At 44.6% G+C, this 20,868-nt stretch overlaps 2 protein-coding genes and 1 long non-coding RNA gene across 13 annotated transcripts in view; 2 read left to right on the forward strand and 1 right to left on the reverse strand.

Annotated features, from left to right (window-relative positions):
- LOC135285070 (uncharacterized) lies at positions 1–15,864 on the reverse strand. Its single transcript, XR_010350080.1, has 3 exons — positions 15,574–15,864; positions 1,194–1,316; positions 1–851 (listed from the first exon to the last, which is right to left on the reverse strand). It is a non-coding gene; the product is annotated as an uncharacterized LOC135285070 (long non-coding RNA).
- AGTRAP (angiotensin II receptor associated protein) lies at positions 4,608–14,332 on the forward strand. Of its 4 annotated transcripts, XM_064396997.1 has the most exons (6): positions 4,611–4,830; positions 9,706–9,857; positions 10,327–10,361; positions 10,573–10,684; positions 11,291–11,489; positions 13,558–14,332. In XM_064396997.1, exons 4-6 carry the CDS (start codon positions 10,580–10,582, stop codon positions 13,662–13,664), a joined length of 411 nt encoding a protein of 136 aa, XP_064253067.1. In that variant the 5' UTR covers positions 4,611–4,830; positions 9,706–9,857; positions 10,327–10,361; positions 10,573–10,579; the 3' UTR covers positions 13,665–14,332. The 4 variants fall into 4 exon arrangements, with proteins under 4 accessions (XP_064253069.1, XP_064253067.1, XP_064253066.1 ...); XM_064396996.1 differs by lacking the exon at positions 9,706–9,857 and having other exon boundaries at positions 4,615–4,830; XM_064396999.1 differs by lacking the exons at positions 9,706–9,857; positions 10,327–10,361 and having other exon boundaries at positions 4,608–4,830.
- C22H1orf167 (chromosome 22 C1orf167 homolog) overlaps positions 14,479–20,868 on the forward strand; it is an 18,713-nt gene continuing 12,323 nt past the window's right edge. For 2 of the 8 annotated variants that reach the window (XM_064396985.1, XM_064396987.1), the window contains exons 1-2: positions 16,263–20,059; positions 20,609–20,652. In XM_064396985.1, the coding sequence (XP_064253055.1) occupies positions 19,025–20,059; positions 20,609–20,652 (1,079 nt within the window). In that variant the 5' untranslated portion in view covers positions 16,263–19,024. The other 6 variants (XM_064396983.1, XM_064396984.1, XM_064396989.1 and 3 more) reach the window with 6 other exon arrangements.

The following is a 20,868-nucleotide window of genomic DNA, read 5'->3' on the forward strand; positions in this document are numbered from 1 at the left end:
ATGACTGCAAGAGAGGCAAGGAGTGGAAGCACAAATTAAAACTCTTGGGAATCATTCTGTCTCAGGTCTGTAATAGTCTGCATTCATTTTCGCTTGGAGGTGTTTTATTGAAACTCTCTCTCTTCCCTCCCTCCCCCAGTAATTATCCCATTGTAAATCCACAGTGTGTGAAAGTGCTTCAATTTGAAACCCAAGCTATACCAAATTGTTCACATCCATGCCAGTCATTCTCTGCTACATGAAGCCTGGAAAAAACATTTCTTTCATATTTTTAATCAGAAAAAAAACCCAAGGGCTGTTGTTTTCTTGGAATGTTCTGAGTGAGCATATGTACTTCATAAAACCACTTCTGGTGTGTCAGTTCATCTTCTGGAGTGCCAGTGAACCTTGAAGAGTGGTCTCTTAATTATATCTCAAAGCTTTAGTTAGATTTTAGAAAATCAGAGGAGCAGCTCGTTGCTGCTGAGATCAGGAAGGACTTCCAAGTGCATTTGTCAAGACACCACATTAATGTGACCCTCACCACTCCCCAAATCACCTTGCCATAGTCTGTTTTGCAGTGCAATTGCAGGAGGAGACTTTCCACCAGCTTTACAAAATGCCTTCAGTTTCCCCTCCAATCCAGATAATGATTCTGTTCGCTGATTTCCCACTGGGATTTCAAAGGGAGTTTGTAGAGCCAGGCAACTTCTATATGCCCTTCCTCACTACTTATTCAGAAAGGCTTTGTGGCTAATATATATGTATTTGTGCTGAGGTGGTGCCTTCACTGCTCTCAACTCCATAGCCAGGGGCAAAACTCAGAGATGCTGATGTCAGCTGCAGCCTTTAGTTGTCTTCAGACTAAACCCCTAGAGAGGGGAAGAAGGGCAGAACTATGAGGGGTGAGATTTTCTCCACCGCCAAGGGCCAGATAAGGACAGCAGGAGCAATTGTATTAACTCAATGGAATTAACCCTATGGAATTGGGGTATCATCTTACCTTATCTGTACACCAAGGGTACAGTGTCCTGAAAATGCAAAGGAAAGCATTTCTGCCTTATTAGCCTCACTTTTATGCTATCAGAAGGGTATCCAGTTGTGTATTAGGTTTTTACTCAGTCTGCACAAGCAAACCAATAGATTTTTAAAAACAACAGATTTTGCATAAAGCAGCTAATTGCTGGGTATTGGTTGCAGTGAGCTGAACTCACCTGGAGCAGTCTTCTAGTCACAAAAATCTCTGTATCCAGTCTCCTGGGTAACCTGCTTCTCCCTGCAGGCCTTCTTTAACTTGCTGCTTATCTTCCTCACCATGTTGTGTTGCTTTATCAAACCTGGGGAAGGGAAAAGAGACAGTGGCTTACACAGAGAGGCAATTTACAAGGTACACCAGCACAAAGCAGAAATAAAAAACAAGCAACCCCCAGTACACAAGTGTGAGAGACATACAAATGCATAATGTCAGTCATAGCTGTCACTGTTTTCATATCCATGACATAATTCCTGACTCCCTTGAGTCCATGACATACAAGCCCAGGATATAATAAGCAGGGATGAATTAGCTGCATGATACATTGATGAACAAAATGAAATCAAGTGCTTTTATTGTACAAGGGGAACTGCTCTGCGCTAAACAGTGGATACATGAATTCAAATTATGGCTCACGCTGCATAAATGATAATGAGACTGTCTCAGGCTGAGTGAGAATGCTGAAGGGACCAAAGACACCCACATGATGCTGCATCCTAACAGTGCTTATCCTTTAACTGGGACAGTGGAATTTATCTTCAGAACAAACAGTTCTCCTTTGACAGACACCTGTCTTGGCAGAAGGGCATCCTTGTGCACCTCACACACAGCACTGAGCCAGCAATAGGGCTATTTATTCTATCTTTCCCCCCATCCCAAGTGTCCTATATTTTTGTCATTTACATTGAAATCCAGTCATTCCTTGACATTACTGGAACCACTAGCATTGATCTCATTTGATACCACTACTTCTGTAGATAGAGGCAGGACTTCCCTGCAAGACACAGCAATGTGTCCAGGCAAGACACAATACTGGAAGTGAAGGTACAGCTCACGTGTCATGTGGCAATAGATGAGTTATATTTCAATATTTCATTAGAAAGTGACATATTCAGAGATTCCTGAGGGGACTTTCACAGCCTTTTTGGGTTTTTAACTATTCTTCTGAGCTATGCAGCCAGTCAGTTTTATCTTGATGCTTCCTAGCATTTTCTAGGTGATTTCATTTTGGCATTTAATGCTTTGCCTTGGGAAATCTTGAAGTGTGCTGCTGTAAGCAGTCAATAGCACTCAGGACACGGTCAAGGACACGCTGGAGAGCACTACATTTGTGCCTTGTTTGAGAATGTCTGATGGTAGGTCCAGCACTGCACAATTCTCATTGCTTGAACTGGAAATGAGACTGAAGGATGACTCACGCATTTCCACATCCAACTTCTGCAATGAACCTCTGACCCAGATGATTTCTTAGAGGCCCCATCTTTTCTTTAAGAAGGAATAATTACAAGAAAGGAACTAACCTAGTAAGACATTGCAGCCTTACACTGCAGACAGCATACATTAGGCAAGGATGGGAGAGTTTGAGAAATGTCATCCTGACCTCTGGGTTCTGCTATTTCATTTGCTAGACCTGGGGAGAAGGCTGCTGGTATGAACTGGACAGGAAATGGTAAGTTATAGCTGAACTGTGTGAGGTTGAATTGGTCACTTACCAGCTTCTCTAGCTCTAAAATGAAACCACATTTCTTTCAGAATAAGTAGTGAAGAACTTGTTGTTTGTACCAGGCTTTTAGGCAAAGGGTTCAGTCATCTAGTTCTAGGGAAAAATCCAGGGCCAAAGGAAGCAACTAAGTAGCTGCCAGCCATCCTAGCTACCTGGCTCAACCCCTAAGACTGAGCTTAACTTGACTTAGCTGTTGGGTGACATAGCTGAGCACAGTTACCACCTTAAAATAACCTTTATACTGGTGTCTATCAACAGTTTCTTTGTCACTCCTTACTTTTTGGTCACACCACCCATATATGCACAAAAACTCTCTTCCTGCAGAAAGCTGTTAAGTCCTTTGCACACAGTAGCTTTCCCAGACACTGATTAAAATCAAAGTATAATGTTCAGCCTTGTCTCACTGCATTGCATGTGCAAGCAGAAGGGAGTTTGGCTGGGTTTTTGGAGCCAACAAACTGATCTGTGAACACTTTGTCTGGGTGTTTGCAGCCAAGAAACTGATATATGCATATTTTTAACTTAATGGTGGCTTTTAAAACAGAATCACAGAATTGTTAGGGTTGGAAGGGGCCTCTGGAGATCATCTCATCCAGCTCCCTGCCACCCCCTCCACCTGCCAAGGCAGGGTCACCTGGAGCAGGTGACACAGGAACGTGTCCAGTTGGGTTTGGAATGTCTCCAGAGAGACTCCATGCCCTTCTTGGGTGCCTGTCCCAGTGCTCTGCCACTCTCAACGTAAAGTTCTTCCTCATGTTTAGCTGGAAATTCTGGTGTTCTAGTTTATGCCCACCGTCCTGTGACTGGGTACTGCTGAGAAGAGTCTGGCACCATCCTCGTGGCACCCGCTCGAGGCATGAAGGAGATCAGAAGCTGTGGGGTTCACATCAGGCAGGCAGAGCACCCCGACCTCCACTGGGACACGTCCAACCAGCTGCCTCTCGGCCAACTCCAACAGAGCCCCTCGGTGCAGCCACATTTCTCTTCACAGACAAAAGCAAGGCACGGCTTCCTAAGGATATTCTGGGTTTCACGTTCTCTGAACCTCAGAGAAAGGAAAAGCTATTCTTATCTCATTTGCTGTGCCTGTGTTTGTGCCAAAGTAGAATGCAATATGGAGATTGTTTACCCAGAGTGAGGGTGTTTTGCTTCCTTGGCCTGTCAGGTGAAATAAATGAGCAGGAGATCTTTCTCCTTTTAAATGCCTTTATTAAGAAGAATCAGCTCAGGTGGGGAGAAATCGATGTCTGCTGGTCTGCAGGCAGAGCTGGGGATTCCGTCCTCACGGGAGATTAGGAGATTCCTCCTTTTGGTCCAACACCCCGAGTCGTCTCTTTAATCAAGATCTTTTAGGTTAGGGTGAGAAGCAAAAAAGGATCCAAGCAGGTACTGGACTACGTTCCCATCCTTAGACGTCACTTAGGTCACTTAGTTCTATGTTGGCTCGTAATTTTAGGGGTTTTCCTGGAAAACTGTAAAAATTCGGGGCGCATTGCATTTCTCATCTGCATACTGGCTCTGATGCCACTCCCATTCTCCTGGTACCTGCAGGGTCTGTCCGGGTGTCCCTCCCCGGCAAGCATCAGGGTGACAATGATTAATCACCAACCATTTACAGGTAATTGAAGAAGAACTCTTAACAATGAAACTAACTTAACAGCAAATGGTCTGACTTGGTTTTAACTCTGCAACATTAAAAAAAAATAGATAACTTTTTATTCATAACATCGGGGCCAAGCGTGTGTGTGTGTGTGTGTCGGGACTGTCGGCTGACAGTCACGAGATTCTGTGCAGCGTGACCAGAGTTGAGTGCTTGGCAGATTCAGTTTAGCTGTAACATAGTGTAATATAATATAGAATAACACAGTACAACAAAGTAATTAATTAGCCTTCTGATAAGACGCAGCCAGCCGCCTCCCTCCCTCCCGGCTGGGTGTCCCAGGCCCATTGCCCGCCCCGGCCGGCCCCGGGCGCGGCGCACCGGGCGGGGCCGGGGCGGTGTCCCGGCTCCCCCCGCCCCTCTCGGAGCCCTCGTGAGCGGCCCCGCCGCCGTCCCGGGGCTGCTGCCATGGAGCTGCCGGCCGTCAGCCTCAAGGTAGGGGCTCGCCCTGCCCCGGGGCTCGGCGGGGGCCGGGAGGGCGGCTGGGGGCTGCTGCGGCAGCGGGATGGGCGCTGGGATCGGCCCCGCTGTGTCCTGCTCCTCTCGCATGGTCTCCGGCCGTGTGCCTGGTCCGGATCCTGGCCGAGGCCCTGCTCGGAGCTGCCGAGCCCTCTGAGCAGGAAACACTGAAGTTTCTGGGTTTTGTGTTTTTTTTTTTTTTTTTTTTTTTTTTTTTTTTTAATCGCATGGGCAAAGGCTGCAGGAGTTCTGAACGCCATGAATTCGAGTCGGGGGAGGTTTAGGTTGGCTGTCAGGGAAATGTTTTCCCCAGAGGGTGATCAGGCGTTGAACTGCTCCAGGGCAGTGGTCACAGCATCCAGCCTGTCTGAGTTCAAGGAGCCTTTGGACAACGCTCTCAAGCACAGGCTGGAATTCTTGGGGTGTCCTGTGCAGGGCCAGGAGGTGGTGATCCTGCTGGGTCACTTCCAGCTCAGTGTATTCTATGATTCTTGGTTAAACCCACCAGGTAATGACTCCAAAGTCAGGGCCAGGAGGTGGTGATCCTGCTGGGTCCATTCCAGCTCAGTGTATTCTATGATTCTTGGTTAAACCCACCAGGTGATGACTCCAAAGTCAGGGCCAGGAGCTGGTGATCCTGCTGGGTCTATTCCAGCTCAGTGTATTCTATGATTCTTGGTTAAACCCACCAGGTGATGACTCCAAAGTCAGGGCCAGGAGCTGGTGATCCTGCTGGGTCTATTCCAGCTCAGTGTATTCTATGATTCTTGGTTAAACCCACCAGGTGATGACTCCAGAGTTTGCCCCTACTTCAGGGGTATTGCTAAAGTGGCCAAGGACTGGGCAGAGACAAGAGCTGGCTATTAACTAGTGACCATGGAGGTTTCTAGCTCAGCTGATCAGAGCTAAGCCAAGAAAAACACTGCACAAGATCCCAAGGAGACAAAGCTTTTGCTTGTCAGGCAAGGTATCTTAGAAAAATAAGCCCACGTACTTCGGGCTTATCATCTGATACATAACTGCAATTGCTTCTCTGCTGGGGAGGGCAGGCTCCACTTGTGGGCACTTTGGAAATTTCAGTGAATATCTGATAACCAGAGAAAGGAGATAAAAGAGACTTAACCAGTAATGTAACATTTTTCACTTTTGGAAGAAGCGCTTCCTTGCTTCTGGCAGTGGATGTTAAAATCACACTGTGTTTGCTTTGATACTGACGTTTGATTCTGATGTCTTCTGTGCTACCAGACATGTGACATTTTCCTCTATTTTTTTTGTCTTTCACATTTTCAGAGCCCTGAGATTCTAGGTGTCTGTGTCCTTTCCCAGCTGCACTACTTTGTGATTTCATTTAATAAGCATGGTTCAGGTGCTTTCTTTGGTTAAAGCTTTGCCCAGAGACTGAAAGCATCACAGATCACGTCAGGGCTTTTTTTTGCTGATTTGTTAAGCTGTGAGATGTGGCCTTGGACCAGGCTGCCTATGGGTTGGATGGGAGAAGAGTATTATCTCAGGCACCATTATTAATTCAGCTTTTACAGGACAGCTTTCATGTGGCTGTATTAAAGAAAAGATTGTTGTTCGTATAATGATGAATACCCCTCTTACTAGTTCACCAAGAAAAGCAACTTCCCTCATTAGAGACAAGTAAGCAAATGGATTTTTCAAGGCCCTGCTTGTGGATTATATTACATTCTGGAAACTAGCTGATACTTTGCTCTGACAAGTTTGGACTACTGTGTGATTCCCAGGGCACTGGGAAGATTAAAAGATTTTGCCTTCTGCTTTTATTTTTTAACTTGGTTTGATTATTTTTTTTCCATGCTGAAACAACAGTGAAAACGAAGGACATTTAATTAAAAAGTTTGCCAACATGAAATACATGTTCTACCGTGGGAAGTGGAGATAGAGGAGCTGAAAAATGCTGACTTTTCAATGAATGAGTCACAAAGACAACAAAACTAAAATGTTGCCTTCCTTCTCTTGTTTCAGACAACCATTTCCCAATCTCTTGTTAGATAAGTGGGAGTTTGTCCTGGGCAAACTGTTTTCAGCATTAAGAAATTCCTTGTTGTCAAGTCTGCCACTTCTGCTCCGAGCTGCAAAGACAGGAATTGGGAATTAATAGTTGTACCTACACTTCATTCTGCTCCTGAGTTAGGGCCTGATTCCCTGTAAAATACCACAAAGATGGAAAGATTCTTACTCAGAAGGACCTGGAAATAACACCCACTGCTACTATTCATTGGCATGATCTGCTTACTGGTTCTGTGAGATTATAAAGATGAGCCTTGTGATAGAAGTAGTTCCAAGAAAGCTGCATGACTGAGCTGTGTTTGTGCCAGAATGGAGCAGTCTTTTAGCCTTGGGGTGGCTCTTCAAGCTACTTGCAGAGCTATAAAATTAAGCTTTGCCCTGGAGTGGGTGGGGAACATGCTCATTGAACAGGATCTACTGGCTTGGTTCTAACAGCCATGCTCAGCAAAACATGGGGGAAGCAGCACAGCCATACTTCTGTCATGACAGCTTGACACCTATGATTATTGAAATAATCCTGCAGAGCCTCAAAATACAACGTTTGATTTTGATCAAGTCTGGACAATGCCCTACAATTCATGTGCCTAGAAACACACATTTTGTGCTTAGGCATTTTTAAATGCTAAGTCACAGAATCAAGGGATAATAGAGATGTCTGTATGCCATGTGATTAAACCTCCTACTCAAAGCAAGGCAAACTGCAAAGTTAGATCAAATAGCTCAACTCAAAAATCAGCTGAGTTTTAAAATAAGAACAGAGCCATGTCAGCCTGTCCCACTGCTTAAGCACTCTCATTATTATCACTGTGTTGTAATAATGAGGAGCATCCTCACAGGTGGCCATTCAGATTCATATTTTGGTTTTGTGTGTTCTCAGGTGAATGTCACTCATAGAGTAGGTGAGCGCACTCGAAAATAGAAATTTAGATACAAGAAAATAATTGGAATTTGGAACTGTTTCATTTTTAACTTGGTCAAAATTAAATCTTGTGCTAAGCTCTGTGCTGAAGATGTTTAAAGGAGTTCCTATTCCAAAGAGTTTCCCATCTAATGAGACCCTGGCAGACCTAGGCTCTTTTTATGCCTGGCAATTAGTTTCATCGCATGCTGGGATTTGCAAAGGAGATAGGAATTCTCCTTAGCTCTCCCCAGTTTCCAATGGGGTGCTTTAATTACATAGCCATCTTTTTTTCCCAGAAGAGATGGAGACAAAGGACCCACCTTTCTTATTTTCTGCTCTCACCACTAGTTCATCAAGAACTTTGGAGTTATTTTCTCAAAAAGAAGAAACATATGTCTGTCTTAGCTACAGACTTAAGTCCTTGCATAGATGGAAAAAATTCTAAATTCTTCTGTTGTCTTATCAGGAGACTGCCTGCAAATTAACTAATCTCACATAGTAATTTGTAGTTTTGCATTAACACTATATTTTCTATGTTAAAGCATAACAACACCCCCAGCCAATTCCACAGTGTGCTGAAGAACTGTCAGGTAAACTGGACTAATAACTAAAAAAGGAATATCTTGGTTTTATTTCAGCAGTCATTCATAGTATCAGTCCTAGTTTACCTGACTTTATGCTGATTACTAAACATACTTCATAATTTAGTAACTGCAGTATTGATCTAGACAGCTTTTAAAAAAACCCACCCTGCCTAATTATGTTAACTGGTGAGCCTTGAGGGGTCTTGGGGATATATAACATGCAATTAAATACTACCTAATTAAGAATTTTCCTGATGTTGTGATAGTCTCTTGAGTAAATGCTATTTGCATGTCTCCATTCTTATCCAATAACATCTTGTATTTTACTGATTAGCAGTTTTCCAGTGTGTCTGTGGTACAATTTGGGAGCAGGGGAAGCATGAGAGGTGGTGAAACATTTTGTAAGCTTTCATGAACAATTAAAAAAATTAATTAATAAAAATCTGTCTAAGCAGTGTTGGAAGTTACAGCAAAGTGTAGTGAGTGCTCAGCAGCTGTGATGGGGCGCTGCAGTGAAGGAAGAGCAGGAAGGCATTTGCCTTGTGCTGTCCTGGCAGAGCAGCCTGAGCCACCCCTGTGCTTTCCTGATTATGCTTCACTTATGTCACAGCTTCACTCTCTTCTCAGCAACTAGTTTTGTTTTAAGTTAGAGCACAGAGAGATGTTTTAAGTCAAGGAATCTAGCAGGATATCAGTAGGTCTTAATTTTCTTTGTGTGTCTTAATGCTCTTATCTGCATACAGCTTTCCTGTGTCCACTGAGTAACTTAGGCTTTTGCTGTGTACTCATTTCCCAATTTTATTTTTTTCCTTTGGAGGGGGGGCGGGGAGTGTGCTTCAGAGGAGTTTTGGTAATGTGGGTTTGGTTTTTTTAATACCAAGGTCAGCAGAAATGCCAATTTGAAGCCTTTCTCATGGCTAGGAAAAAATTAAAGTGCACCTGTATCCCCTGGATCCTCTGATATGTCCAGGCTTCAGCTTTTCTTTAATGAGGCTGTTGATAGAGCCTGTCTCCCGTATTCTTGCTTTCACAAATGTTTAGAGAGGAAATATGAGGGACCTCCCTTTGTTGGAGCGACCAGCAGGCTTATAGGTATAGAAAAAGCCTGAAATGATATATTGTTGTTCCCATATGCTCGCTCTCTGAATAAACATGTAGGGTATGTTTCCTTGGTTACAAAAATGGCAAGTGGTGGTGAAGAGAATCCTTGTATCACTTATTACAGTACCAGCCTTTCTTCTTAGATTTGTTCCAATAAGCACAAGGACCATGATCATCAAGGACACTTGCAAAGTACAGAATTTGTGACAGCATTGTCTTACTGCTGCTCAGGGCACTGTTGGCAACTGGACCTAGTGGCTTCACTGCGAGTGAAAAGAGCTGTGTGCTCTGCAGGATCAGGTTCACAGAGTCCTGGAAGAAGCCTTCAGGTCTGTTAATACTGCAGTGAGACTGGACCACTGCTCTGAACAGACTGGAAGGAGGTAAAAGAAGGATTTGCTCAGGATTGGAGGGAAATTCTGGGAGCTGTAGGCATGGCTATCCATGGCCTTTTTGGTGATGGGATGCCAGATTGGTCATGTATGAACTATGCTAGCACAGCATTAATCAGATTGCCTGGCTTTCTGTGCAATCTCTTCTGGAGTTCCAAAATTAATAACCCATTTAGAAAAGGCTAAGTGGTCCTTGAATCAGATGTTGACAGAGATGACAAGAAGAGTGAATGACTACAGTGTAGCACCACAGGACATACTCAGCAACAGATGTGGAGAAAAATAGCTTTGTCTTCACTGTCCCAATTGCTTCACCATCTTTCTGCACTGGTTCATGGGTCCAAGCCACTCTTCCACCCATCCCTTGGGAACAAGATGGTGCCATTTCACACTGATCCTCCCAGAGTTCTCCCAACATGCTAACCTCTCTTCCTGTTTGTTTGTTTGTTTTTTTTCATAGGCTATCATTCTGGTACATTGGCTGCTCACAGTGTGGTGAGTGATTAGTGTCTGGCTGGGGGGAGAAGAGGGTGTTCCGTCAAACTAGGAATGGGATGTTCCCTGGGAATCAGCACTCCCTGTTTGTGCCTGTGTGCAAGAAGATCCTAAATCTAAGAGTGAGGTGTTTGTATGGGAACAGGGATGAAACCAAACTGTTGCAGGTTTATTGTGAACGTGAGCTGGATTTTTTTGTCTCATTTGGCAGGGGATGCATGAATTACATGTTGCCACTCTCCTATGCCTGGGGAAATTTCAGTGTCCTTGCAGTGGGGATCTGGGCCATTGTGCAGCGAGATTCCCTTGATGCCATAACTATGGTGAGTGTAAGAGTACTGATCCCCCCCAGGCTGCTCAGGAGGAGGGTGGAGGGCAGAGTCTTTGAGCTACTGATGATTTTCAGCTGTTCCCAATACAGAAGTTCTCTGTTTGGGTGGGTTTGTTTGGTTTTTTTTTGGTTTTTTTTTTTGTAAGAGAACATATAAATCTATGAACTCTGTAAACCATGGTGAGAAGCATTCACTGTCAATTATTTTTCTTCTCAGAGATGAGACATACTTGATTCTTCCTTTTTTTCACAACCTGCTGGTGTGACTTGTAATAACAGATGAGGACTCAAAGTGTTTAATATGCTTCAGTTGGAGGGGCTCTGAAAAACCCTCTTCTGAACATTGAATAAATTGGCAAACAAAAATAAACAATTCTAGAATATATTATAAGAAGATATCTGAGAGGAAAAGGCATGAAATACAAGATCATTCATCTAGGAGTATATGTCTGCCTGGGGCAGTACCAAGAGTGCTGTGTGATACTGGGGTGAAGGATGATTGTGCAACATAGCTCTAGCAGAAAATAGATGCAGACTGTTACTGTCAGTGGTTAAACCCTTGTTCTGTTCATGTCCCATTCTCTGTCCTTGTTTCCAGTTCTTGGCTGGCCTGCTGCTCACAGTCCTCACAGACATCATTCACATCTCCATCTTCTACCCTTCCCACGACTTCCTCAGTGATGCGAAGCGGTTCAGTATAGGCATGGCCATCTTCAGTCTCCTCCTCAAGCCCGTGTCCTGCTATTTGGTGTATCGGATGTATCGGGAGCGTGGAGGGGAGTACACCTTCAACATAGGTAGGGTGCTTCTTCTGCTTCCTTGTCAGTGTGGGCCACCTCCTCAGGACTGCACTTTGGACCCTTCAGCCTGAGCTCTGTGCAACTGGATTCTGCCCTCCAGTCCAGGCAGACAGGCTGCTTGTCTGCTTGCTCATGTTTGTTATCCCATTTTGTTGTTCTGGTGTGTCTTTGGCCTTAAATTTATATTCTTCCTCTCTTCCCTTGCAGAACTGAAGATTTTGACATCCCAACACCATTTTCCCCACAATGGTGTTGGGAGGCTTTTCCTCTCTTCTTCCTCCTGCATTTATGTGCATTTGTTGGAAACTTCTGGGTGTTCTCTCTTTGTCAACCCTTTTTTTTTTCCTTCTGGGGGAAAGTAGAGGCAGTATTTCCTCTGGCTGGATTATGAACAAGAGGGAAATAAAGCTGGATTTCTAACTCCATGTGGGCCTCACATGTCCTATTTACCTCGATTGCTTTGGACTTTGTTCCTCACATGGAAAATGGGACTTATGTATACCTGATGGGAGTTAGCTTGGAGACATTTAATTTTTCCCCTGGTTGTATTTGAAAATGATAATGTGGAGGATTTGTTAGAGAGGTTGGGCTGTGGCTAGATGTTCTGTGTCTTGGTCAGCTTTGCCAAGCACTCCTGGTACTAGTTCATGCCTGAGCAGCTGCCAGGGATTGATTGTTTGCCAGGGATTGTTGTTTGAATTCATGCTGGCAGAACCTGCAGCCTGTCACAGTTCTGTTTGTCATCCTAAGAAGGCTGTGCAGGACAGAAGATAGTGTACCTACATTACAGTGTCTGGAAGCTGTCTCTTATTCTGCTGTGGTGGTAGCAAAGATCACACTCCTGTGAAAAGGGGTGGAAACCTGCAGGGGGGAGGAGAAGCCATGGGAAGAAACCATGGCTTAGGGCACTGTGTGGTATTTGCACCTCTCTGCTACTGGAGTGTGGATGTCATCTCTGCCAGCTACTTGTGAAAATCCAGATGGATATGTCTTATGCCTCCTGGGTCAGGAGGCATGTGAGTCACCTGCAGTGCCTTTTTTGTGTCAGTTTTTATTAGCTGCTCTCTGTGCTTGTCATTGGGATTCAGTATGTGTATAGAAAATACTGGTATCATTGAGGAGTTCATCTTTTGTTTGGAATTTGGCAGCACTTCTTTTCAAACACACTATGACAAACCAAGAGTCTCCTCTCAGGCACAGGTGGGAATTAAGACACTTTGTAGTTTCATATCCTCTCCTGAACTGTCTTTCTTACAAGATTTTCAGTCCTGTGTGTTGCTTTGTGATGAATGTGCTTGACAAATTTCTTCTTATTTTCCTGCTATCTGGCATTTTCTTTTGAACCCAGTGATGTTGAAATTTTCTTGGCCTTTTCTGTCTTGTTTTCCTTCTACACTAAGTCCCTCTTTGTTGCCTGGGAGCATCCTTGCTGGTTAGAACAAATCCCTCATAGTCTAATGGCTATCTGTGATTTAGGTTGTTTTTCCCCACGGCAAATGTCTGGCCCCTAGATAAAGAGCTGTCCATGGATATTCTCTGCTTCCTCTTTCCCTGCTCATCCCCTAGACAGTAACATGATTTTGCACAGACAAATTGTTCATGGTGCAGTTACGAGCATGGTTGGACTCAAATTTGGTACCACACTTGAGGCATAGCTGCATTGTTGGGAAGAGTGTTTCATGGATGTATAATTCCTTTAAATCTATGCTGTCAGGTAGCCACAGTTCCTGCAGCTTCTGCCTCTGTCTGTTCATTTTTCTGTGAGTTCTCATACACTTTATCTTGCTGAAATACACTGTTACAGGAACCTGTTGTGCTGCTATGGGGTGTTGTGGTCTTGCTTTCCACACAGCCATGTGGCTGCTAAGAGAGTGGTTCTCAAGGACAGAACAGGCATGTTGGAAGGATGACTTTTCTCACCTCCTGCCTGTTTAGTGAGGATCACAGACCACAGGTGCTGGGAGCTGGTAAAATGTGTGTTCCTGAGCTGTTAGTTTCTTCTAGAGCATTCAGCTCTTGTGCTTTTGCCTTTGTCCTGAGCTTGTTGTCTTCCATCTCCATGCAGGTGTCACCAGTGCAGGCCAGGACCAGAGCACCTACGAGCCCATTGGTCAGCCAGACTCGCCTCCACAGTGGCCTTCCTCAGGCAAGGCAGCCCAGCCACCCTACTGAGGCACCTGCAGCCCAGGACACACGCTGCCCTTGCCCTGCCCAGCCTCCCACTCCTCCCATTGAAGATACTCCCCTGCTGCTGGGAAAATAAGAGAAGATCTGATATTTCTTTTGCCTGCCTAAAGGTTAGGCAGATGGGTTCTGCTGTAAGTCCAGAAGATCTTGGAGGTGTCATGTTAAGCACTGTGTAATCCCAGCACTCTCCTTTCTTCCCTCGCCCTAAATCCCTCCTTCTGTACATGTGACTGGATGCACCTTCTGCAGTCTTCCATTGTGCTTCCTCTTCTTTATAAGAGAACCACTCAGAGTACTCCTGGACAAGCAATGTTTAAAAGGCTTATGGATTTTCCTAAAGCAATACAGTGTAGCCTGATGTTATGCAGATATATTTCCAGGAAACATCTGGGAGTTCCAAAGAGCTGTTTTTGATGGCATTATTTACCTTCTTGTGCTCCCAGTATCTGGTATTGGGTTTTATTAAGTGATGCTCTTATGCAAGTTGAATGTCCTTCAGGATACTTAAATGACTGTTGAATGTAGATTACAGATCCTTTGTGCCTTGAAATATCCTTTTGCCTTCAGCTGCCTGTTTTAACAGAACTTGAAATGTTAAATTTTTCTAAGAAAACTATAAAATGAACACAGTTTTTCTGTGTTAGAAAAAGTTACACTGGTCACTTATGTCTCATTTGAAAATGTAGCTTTTCCTGAGGGGCTTGGGACTGTAGCCAGGCAATCTGGGAGGGTCATGATGGGGGAAGGTCTACAGGGCTTTTAGCCTAAGCTTTACTCTGAGAAGTAGAAAATACTGCATATAATTGTGTGGGTGGGAAATTGGGCTACTAAAATGGGGATTGAGGAAAGATGGACTTATTTACACTGTAGATGTGAGTTCCACTGGGTGTGACAAACTATAGACTCTGTTGTTATGTACAATAAATCTGTCCTGCTGTGACTTTCAGGTAAGTTTCTAAAAAAAAGAAAACCAAACAAACAAAACCCCAGAAGTACACAAACAACCAAATTTCAACAGGATTCATTTACAGAAGAAAATGAGTATGTTAGCTTTGGCAGAATTCTAGTGCTAGGAAGATAGGTATTTTTCTGAAGCAAGTTCATTGTCAAAGTTTATATCTGTTATTTTACGACTGCATTTCTCCTGACAAGATCTTCTGCTGTGTTGATTCTTCAGTAACCAAGACCCCTGTTGACTTTGCTCTAACCTCCAGAAACATGCCATTTGTATTTTTAAAACCAAGCAGTTTTCTCCCAACTTTGATTGCTTCAAACGTCAGCAGATTCTTCTTCTACTCTGCTGCACAAGCACTACATTGACCTCTTGGTGTACCTGAACCAAGCACGTGGTAAATGCCATAGAAGTGTTATATGTTCTTTTTACAGGCTTTACATATAATAAGGCACAAGACTAGGAATTGGTCTGTTCATGGCTTTAGATGGCAAAGAAGGGAAAGAATAGGCAGAAATTGCTGGGGCTTGTGGAGTTCCAGAGCCTTTATGTGAATGGGGTTTTCCAGCTCTTTACAACTGTACAGTGACAGCACAGAGCCCTGAATAAGACATTTAAATGCTCAGGATTGTTTTGCCTAGATCCATGGACCAAAGACTGAAAATCAACTGCTTTTAATGCTCTGGGGTTTGGGTGTTGGCACAATCAGTTAGATCTAGCGAGGCCTTCCCAGATGTTATACATTGGAAATACCCATCTAACTGACCTGCCATGTGCTTTTATATGGAAAATTCAGTACATTTGGGAGCTCCAAGAAGCAAAGCAAGGCACGAGTAACACTGATCTTACAGTGCCTCAAGGATACCTATTTCGGGCAGTAAATCAGAGGTGATGATAAAAACAGACCCCTCTCCTGGCTGAGGAGGAGGAGAGCGTTTGTACCTGGTTCAGGAGGGCGTGAGGGGATTCACGGAGCTGCTGTGCCAGAGCATGGCCTTGGGTGGGCCTCTCGTGGGGTTCTCAGCGAGATCTCCTCACCCAGAAGGTGCGATGCTGGTTTTGTTTGGGTTTTTTTTGTATTTTTTTTTAAATCCTCGGGTCCTGCTGTGCCCGGGGTTTTGTCGGTGAGCAGACAGCTCCCTAGGATGAAGCCCAGGGCAGGTTCCTCCCTCAGCGCTGGGGAGGAAGACGTGGCGGCCGTGCTGAGGCACTGCCCGGGACAGGCACCGCTCCCGCCCGCCGTGATCCCCCCTCTCCCCGGCTTTAATTAGCCCAGAGCGGCTTTCCCCGGCCATCTGTAGCCCCGGTCACCGACCTAATCGGGGGGGATAAGCTGCTTATGGAGCCGCAGCTGGAGCGGGCGCTGAGGGGGCTCGGGGTGGCTGTGGCCGTGAAGGAAGGGCATGTGTGGTGAGTCCCCGGGGCCCAGCAGTGCGGCCGCTGCTTCTCGGAGTGGGTAAGTGGAGCTTGGGCCGTGGGTGAGGAGCTTCTCACTCCCACTTCGGCATCCTGGGACACCTACGGTGTCCCAGGATGCCGAAGTGGGAGTGAGAAGCTCCTCACCCACGGATGGCAGCGCTGGGTGTGCTTGTTGATCTCACAGGCGTCATGCGACCGCGGTGATGGTTGGTTTGGTTTGTAACGCTGAGCAGTGTTTAGGAAAAAAAACTGCTTTCTAAGGCAGCTAAAGTGTGATTTCGGAGCAAACCCCTGCTTGGAGTATGATATGAATCAGTCTTGATCTGCGGGGATCGGGGAAATAAGCGCTGTGTGTGCTTAAATGTGTTTATTACGGGCATTGTTACCATATTGCTGCAATGGCATTTGCTTGAAGGAGCTTGATTAACTTTTCATTAACTGTGCTATTTATTTGCTTATAACAACAGAAATAACTTGATCATCTTAATTTTTATTTGCTTAATTGAATTTATTTCAGGTTTTAATGCATTAGTGTGTTGCTGCAAAGTGTGTATATAGTAAACATGCATTAAATGTTTTAGTTGGAATCATAAAAAGTAATATAAAATCCGTTGGTCATGGATTTTGCAGTTTACTGCTTAAAAGTTGTTATGTTAAAGATCTGAGTAGCAATTTCAGAAGGCAGACAAACGTGGTTCTGAAAGGGTACTATTTCTTCCAGATCTCAATGAGACTGAAATTAGGAATGAGTGAGGTGAAGGACAGCACCTGAAATAACCATGGTGATGTGTTGAGAACCTGGTACCTAGCACTAAGAATTGAAATGGAGAGTTTAAAAAAATCACAAGTTATCAAGAAAATAGATTATTACCAAGAAAATAGATTGTGTCCAGATTCTTGAGCATAAGGTAGTCCAGAGCCAGGTTTTGGGTGTTCACAGAGCAAAATAACACTGAAAAACCTGGTTTGCAATTTAAATCCTTTGTAACACCCTTTTGTGATACATTGCGTGTTGATTGGATATTTCTGCGGTGCAACACCAGTCCGCTGCATTTTGTGGTTATACTTCATGCAGTGATAGGCACCCTAAGGAAGGCAGCTGTGCTTTGTCTGTTCACTCTGTAGTTGCCAACTTCAGCTGGTCTGGAAGAAATAATGGGATCTTTCCGTTCATGGCACCCTCGGTGATACATGAAAGGCAGTAACAGCAGTTCCCAGGGATAATTGCAGCACCGCCTGGCCGTCTCCTGCTGCTTTAGAAACTGTGTTTGCTCCCCAGATTGTGGTGATTACTGAAGGAGTTTGCACGTGAGAGGGAAAAATGAGCTGTTACAAACAGGGACAACTAAGCCTCAAATGTTCTTTTAGAAGAGAATGAGATAAACACAGTTTAGAAACAGTGCAATTTGGCAGGAGGCTTTCTGGGATTAGAATGTGTTTGAAAAAGACAATGGGCATTGATTTCGTTGCTGTCTCTTCTCAGATTGACTAGGGGGCTTTAAGATGGTAGAGATGTGTGTGTCTTTATACAATACCATTTTCATTTTTTAAAAGAGAGGTGGAAAAGAATGGTGGTTAGAATGACAGTGATTGACAACTTGCTTTTAAAATCTGAGGGAATGGAACCACAGTCCTCTCAAATTGCACTTGTCTGTTAGCAGCAACTTAAGAATCCATTTTCAGCATGAATGTTATATGTATAACCATCAGACTCAGTGGCTAGACTGCAAAGTAGGTCTCCTAGGTATGCTGTAAATTTTCCAGATTAGGGGACAGTGTGGCTTTTATGGATATGTAAGCATGGTTTCATCCTTTAGTGCAGACAAAAAGAAATAAGTCTGTGTAGCCTTGAACTTGGGATAATTCAGCCTTGCTAACAGACTCCTTCTGAGGCTGCTGGTGTATAATGCTGGAAGTCTTTGTTTTCCAGGTTTTTTGTAGAGAACTGAATCTGTCCTTTTCATTTATTCCTGCTCTGCCAGATACGATTGTCTGCTGAAAAACAGGAAGTGTCCATAACACTTTCAGGACTGAGGCTGGTGGATCAGAGACAAGAAATTCACAAGGAAAGTACCCAAAGGCTTTGGCAAACTAGGCAAGATGAGATAGGAAATACTCGCAGTCCTTTGCTTATATTTCTTCTTGTTTTTCTTCAGAGCAAAGAAACATTCAGAAGAACGTGAATTTCAATCTGTATTTGGGCACTAGAAGTGGAGTAGACATTTCTCATTCCTGGCCTGAGGCTGCAGCATTTGGTAAAAGCCCAGAGACAGCAGCACAGGCTAGCTGTGTACCACACCTCTGTCAGATGGGAAGAGATCCAAGTCTGAAGACAGACTAATCTCTCCTGCCCTTCTCAGCCGTTCCCAGACACTGCCAGCCAGTTCTGCAGTTCCTGCTTGCTGCAGCAGAGTAGTCTGTGCTCTAGCTGCAGCAGCACAGCTCCAAGTGTGTAGTTCACAGAGTCCCCATCTTGCTTTGTCACTCCTCCCTGCTGTGTATCTCTCCCAGAGGCACTTTCACCTTGAGGCTTTTGTGTTTTGGAAGGGAGGAAGAGCGAGAGAGTATTGACTTTCCTCAACACCACCATCAGGAAGCAAAGGCAGCTAGTAGCTGCTCCATACCCACTGTTCACCATCACTATTCAGAAAGAAGGAGCAAGAATTGTGACTATCTGGTGGAAAGCCAACAGCATCAGCCTTCTGCTGCTTCTTGTATGAATCCTGTGAACCTTTTAGTGGTCAGTGCATGTTTGTCATCTCATGCTGCAGATTCCCCTCTTAGGCATGAGTTAGTGGTGGGTTCTTCTTTAAAGAGCTCAAGTGAAAGTTTGAACACTTGTCACAGTTCAGCCCTGACCCTGGGGAATCTTGATCCATCTAATCTGGAGTCTTTTTAGTCTCTTTTGCAATCCTCACAGATTTCTGCTAGCTTGTACTGTTCAGTCCAGGGGCTTAAGCAAGAAAGTGCTTTGATGGGGATACGGAGTTCCCTCCCACTGCAGTCTGAGTCTTCTCCAGTCATTGGCCATTCATACTTTGCTCCTGATGACTTAGGTCCCAGTATCCTGACCATGGGAGAACAGCTAGCTGCAGTAAAAACCAGTGCTGCTCAGGCAAGATTGAAATGGAGTGTCCCATTTGCTAAAGACTGGAGCCTTACTGCAGTGACAAGAGACTTCAGTCCTGCTGAGCCTCTCTCTGGCTCTTACAGATACAGATACATTGGCTCTAACACATGGAGAACCGAAATTTCAGGTGGCATCCAACCACATACCCTTGCTTCTGGAATGGGCTCTGGCAGGCTAGTGGATACAGAGGCAGATTCCTCCTTCAATTGCTCCCCTTTCTTCAGATGCCAGTCCCCGGTAAAGCCATCTCTGGAAACTGGTAGTCTTTGTGCTCACAGAAAAAGTAATTCTCCTGGAAAGGTTGTTAAAGGAGAGCAGACATCTAATGGGGGGTCTCCATGTGTTGAGTCTTGGCAGAAAGACCTTTCAGCCAGCCTGGATCCAGAGGGTCTGCAGGTGTTACTGGAGACAGATTTGGGGGGTGCTCAGAGGAATGTTGGTGTAACCATGTGTGGGACTCCTGCAGAAATGTGTGTGAGCATTGCTTCTCATCCTGGAGATAAAGAGTTTAGACCAGGCCAGCAGCTTAGTGTTAAATCTGTAGGAGTCAACAAGTCTCATGTTAAGTGCAGCAAGGAGTCAGAGGAGGTATGTCACTCCAGATCACAAACAACCAGAAGAATGGCTGCAGTGGGCAGCAGCCAGTCCAATCCTTTGGGTACAGCGGTTGAAGAAGGCTTTCATGAACATCCTGATGTAGATTGTATGAACATGAGCAGAGAAGGAAGGAGAAACAAATACTCCTACCAAAGCAGCCAGTGGAATTTGGAAGCTGATGGCAATCTCGAGCAGTCTGAAGAATGTTGTGTAGAAAGGAATGCCAAAGAACCATGGTGCTGTGAAGAAGGGAACCAGACCCAGAAAACTGTGCCCAGAGAGGTGAGGGTGTGGTCACTGTGAAGCATCTCTGTTCACAGGTATTACTTGTGCTTGTTTCTGCCACTTGCTAGAGGTGCAGAGTTGAGGTACAAGTGATGGGGATGCTTGTCCTATAGTTTTTTCTTGTCACTGAATAGACAGAATCTCATCTCTTACAGTCCTCCTTCATCCCAACGTATGCATCTTTCCATCTCATGTGTTTCTTCCTAAAGACCAGCTTGTCAACTTGGTTGTTTTGAGATTGTAAACACCTGTTTATATTCTCTGATCTGCATGCCGAGGGAAAGCATTAAACTGGATTTTACTCTGTGCATCGTTGCAGTGCCCTGTGATTTCAGGCTTTTTCTGCCTTTTTCTGTCTGAAGTATATAAGAATATTCACAGAGCAATGGTGTGGGAGCAGTGTCCAAGGCATCCCACATAATGCATGATCTTGAAGCAGTCCTGCTCTGGTCTCCATCCAAAATGATGTGTGCCACAAAGACAAATTCCTCAATAGAGTGGAGCAGTGTGAATAATTGTGAATTACTGTCTCTTGTCTGTTTCCAGACCTCCGAGAACAGCTTCTGGTCATTGAAGGTGAATGAGCAAAGGTAAAAAAAACCTCTGTGTTTAAGTATGAGTGTGCTGGTAGTTAACTGAGGAGCACTTCTGGGAAGTGGCTAAGGAGCCATGTCCCTAGGAACATTTGGTTTTAGGACTTAGCCTACATTATCTGCTGTGGTTGGCTGAGGGGCTGCATCCACTTCTTTTCAAAGGGTTGTCATTTAGGATGGAGCATGACCTGAAATATAATTTTTGTATCTTTT

Source organism: Passer domesticus, chromosome 22, assembly GCF_036417665.1.
Source record: "Passer domesticus isolate bPasDom1 chromosome 22, bPasDom1.hap1, whole genome shotgun sequence".
Taxonomy (NCBI): Eukaryota; Metazoa; Chordata; class Aves; order Passeriformes; family Passeridae; genus Passer; species Passer domesticus.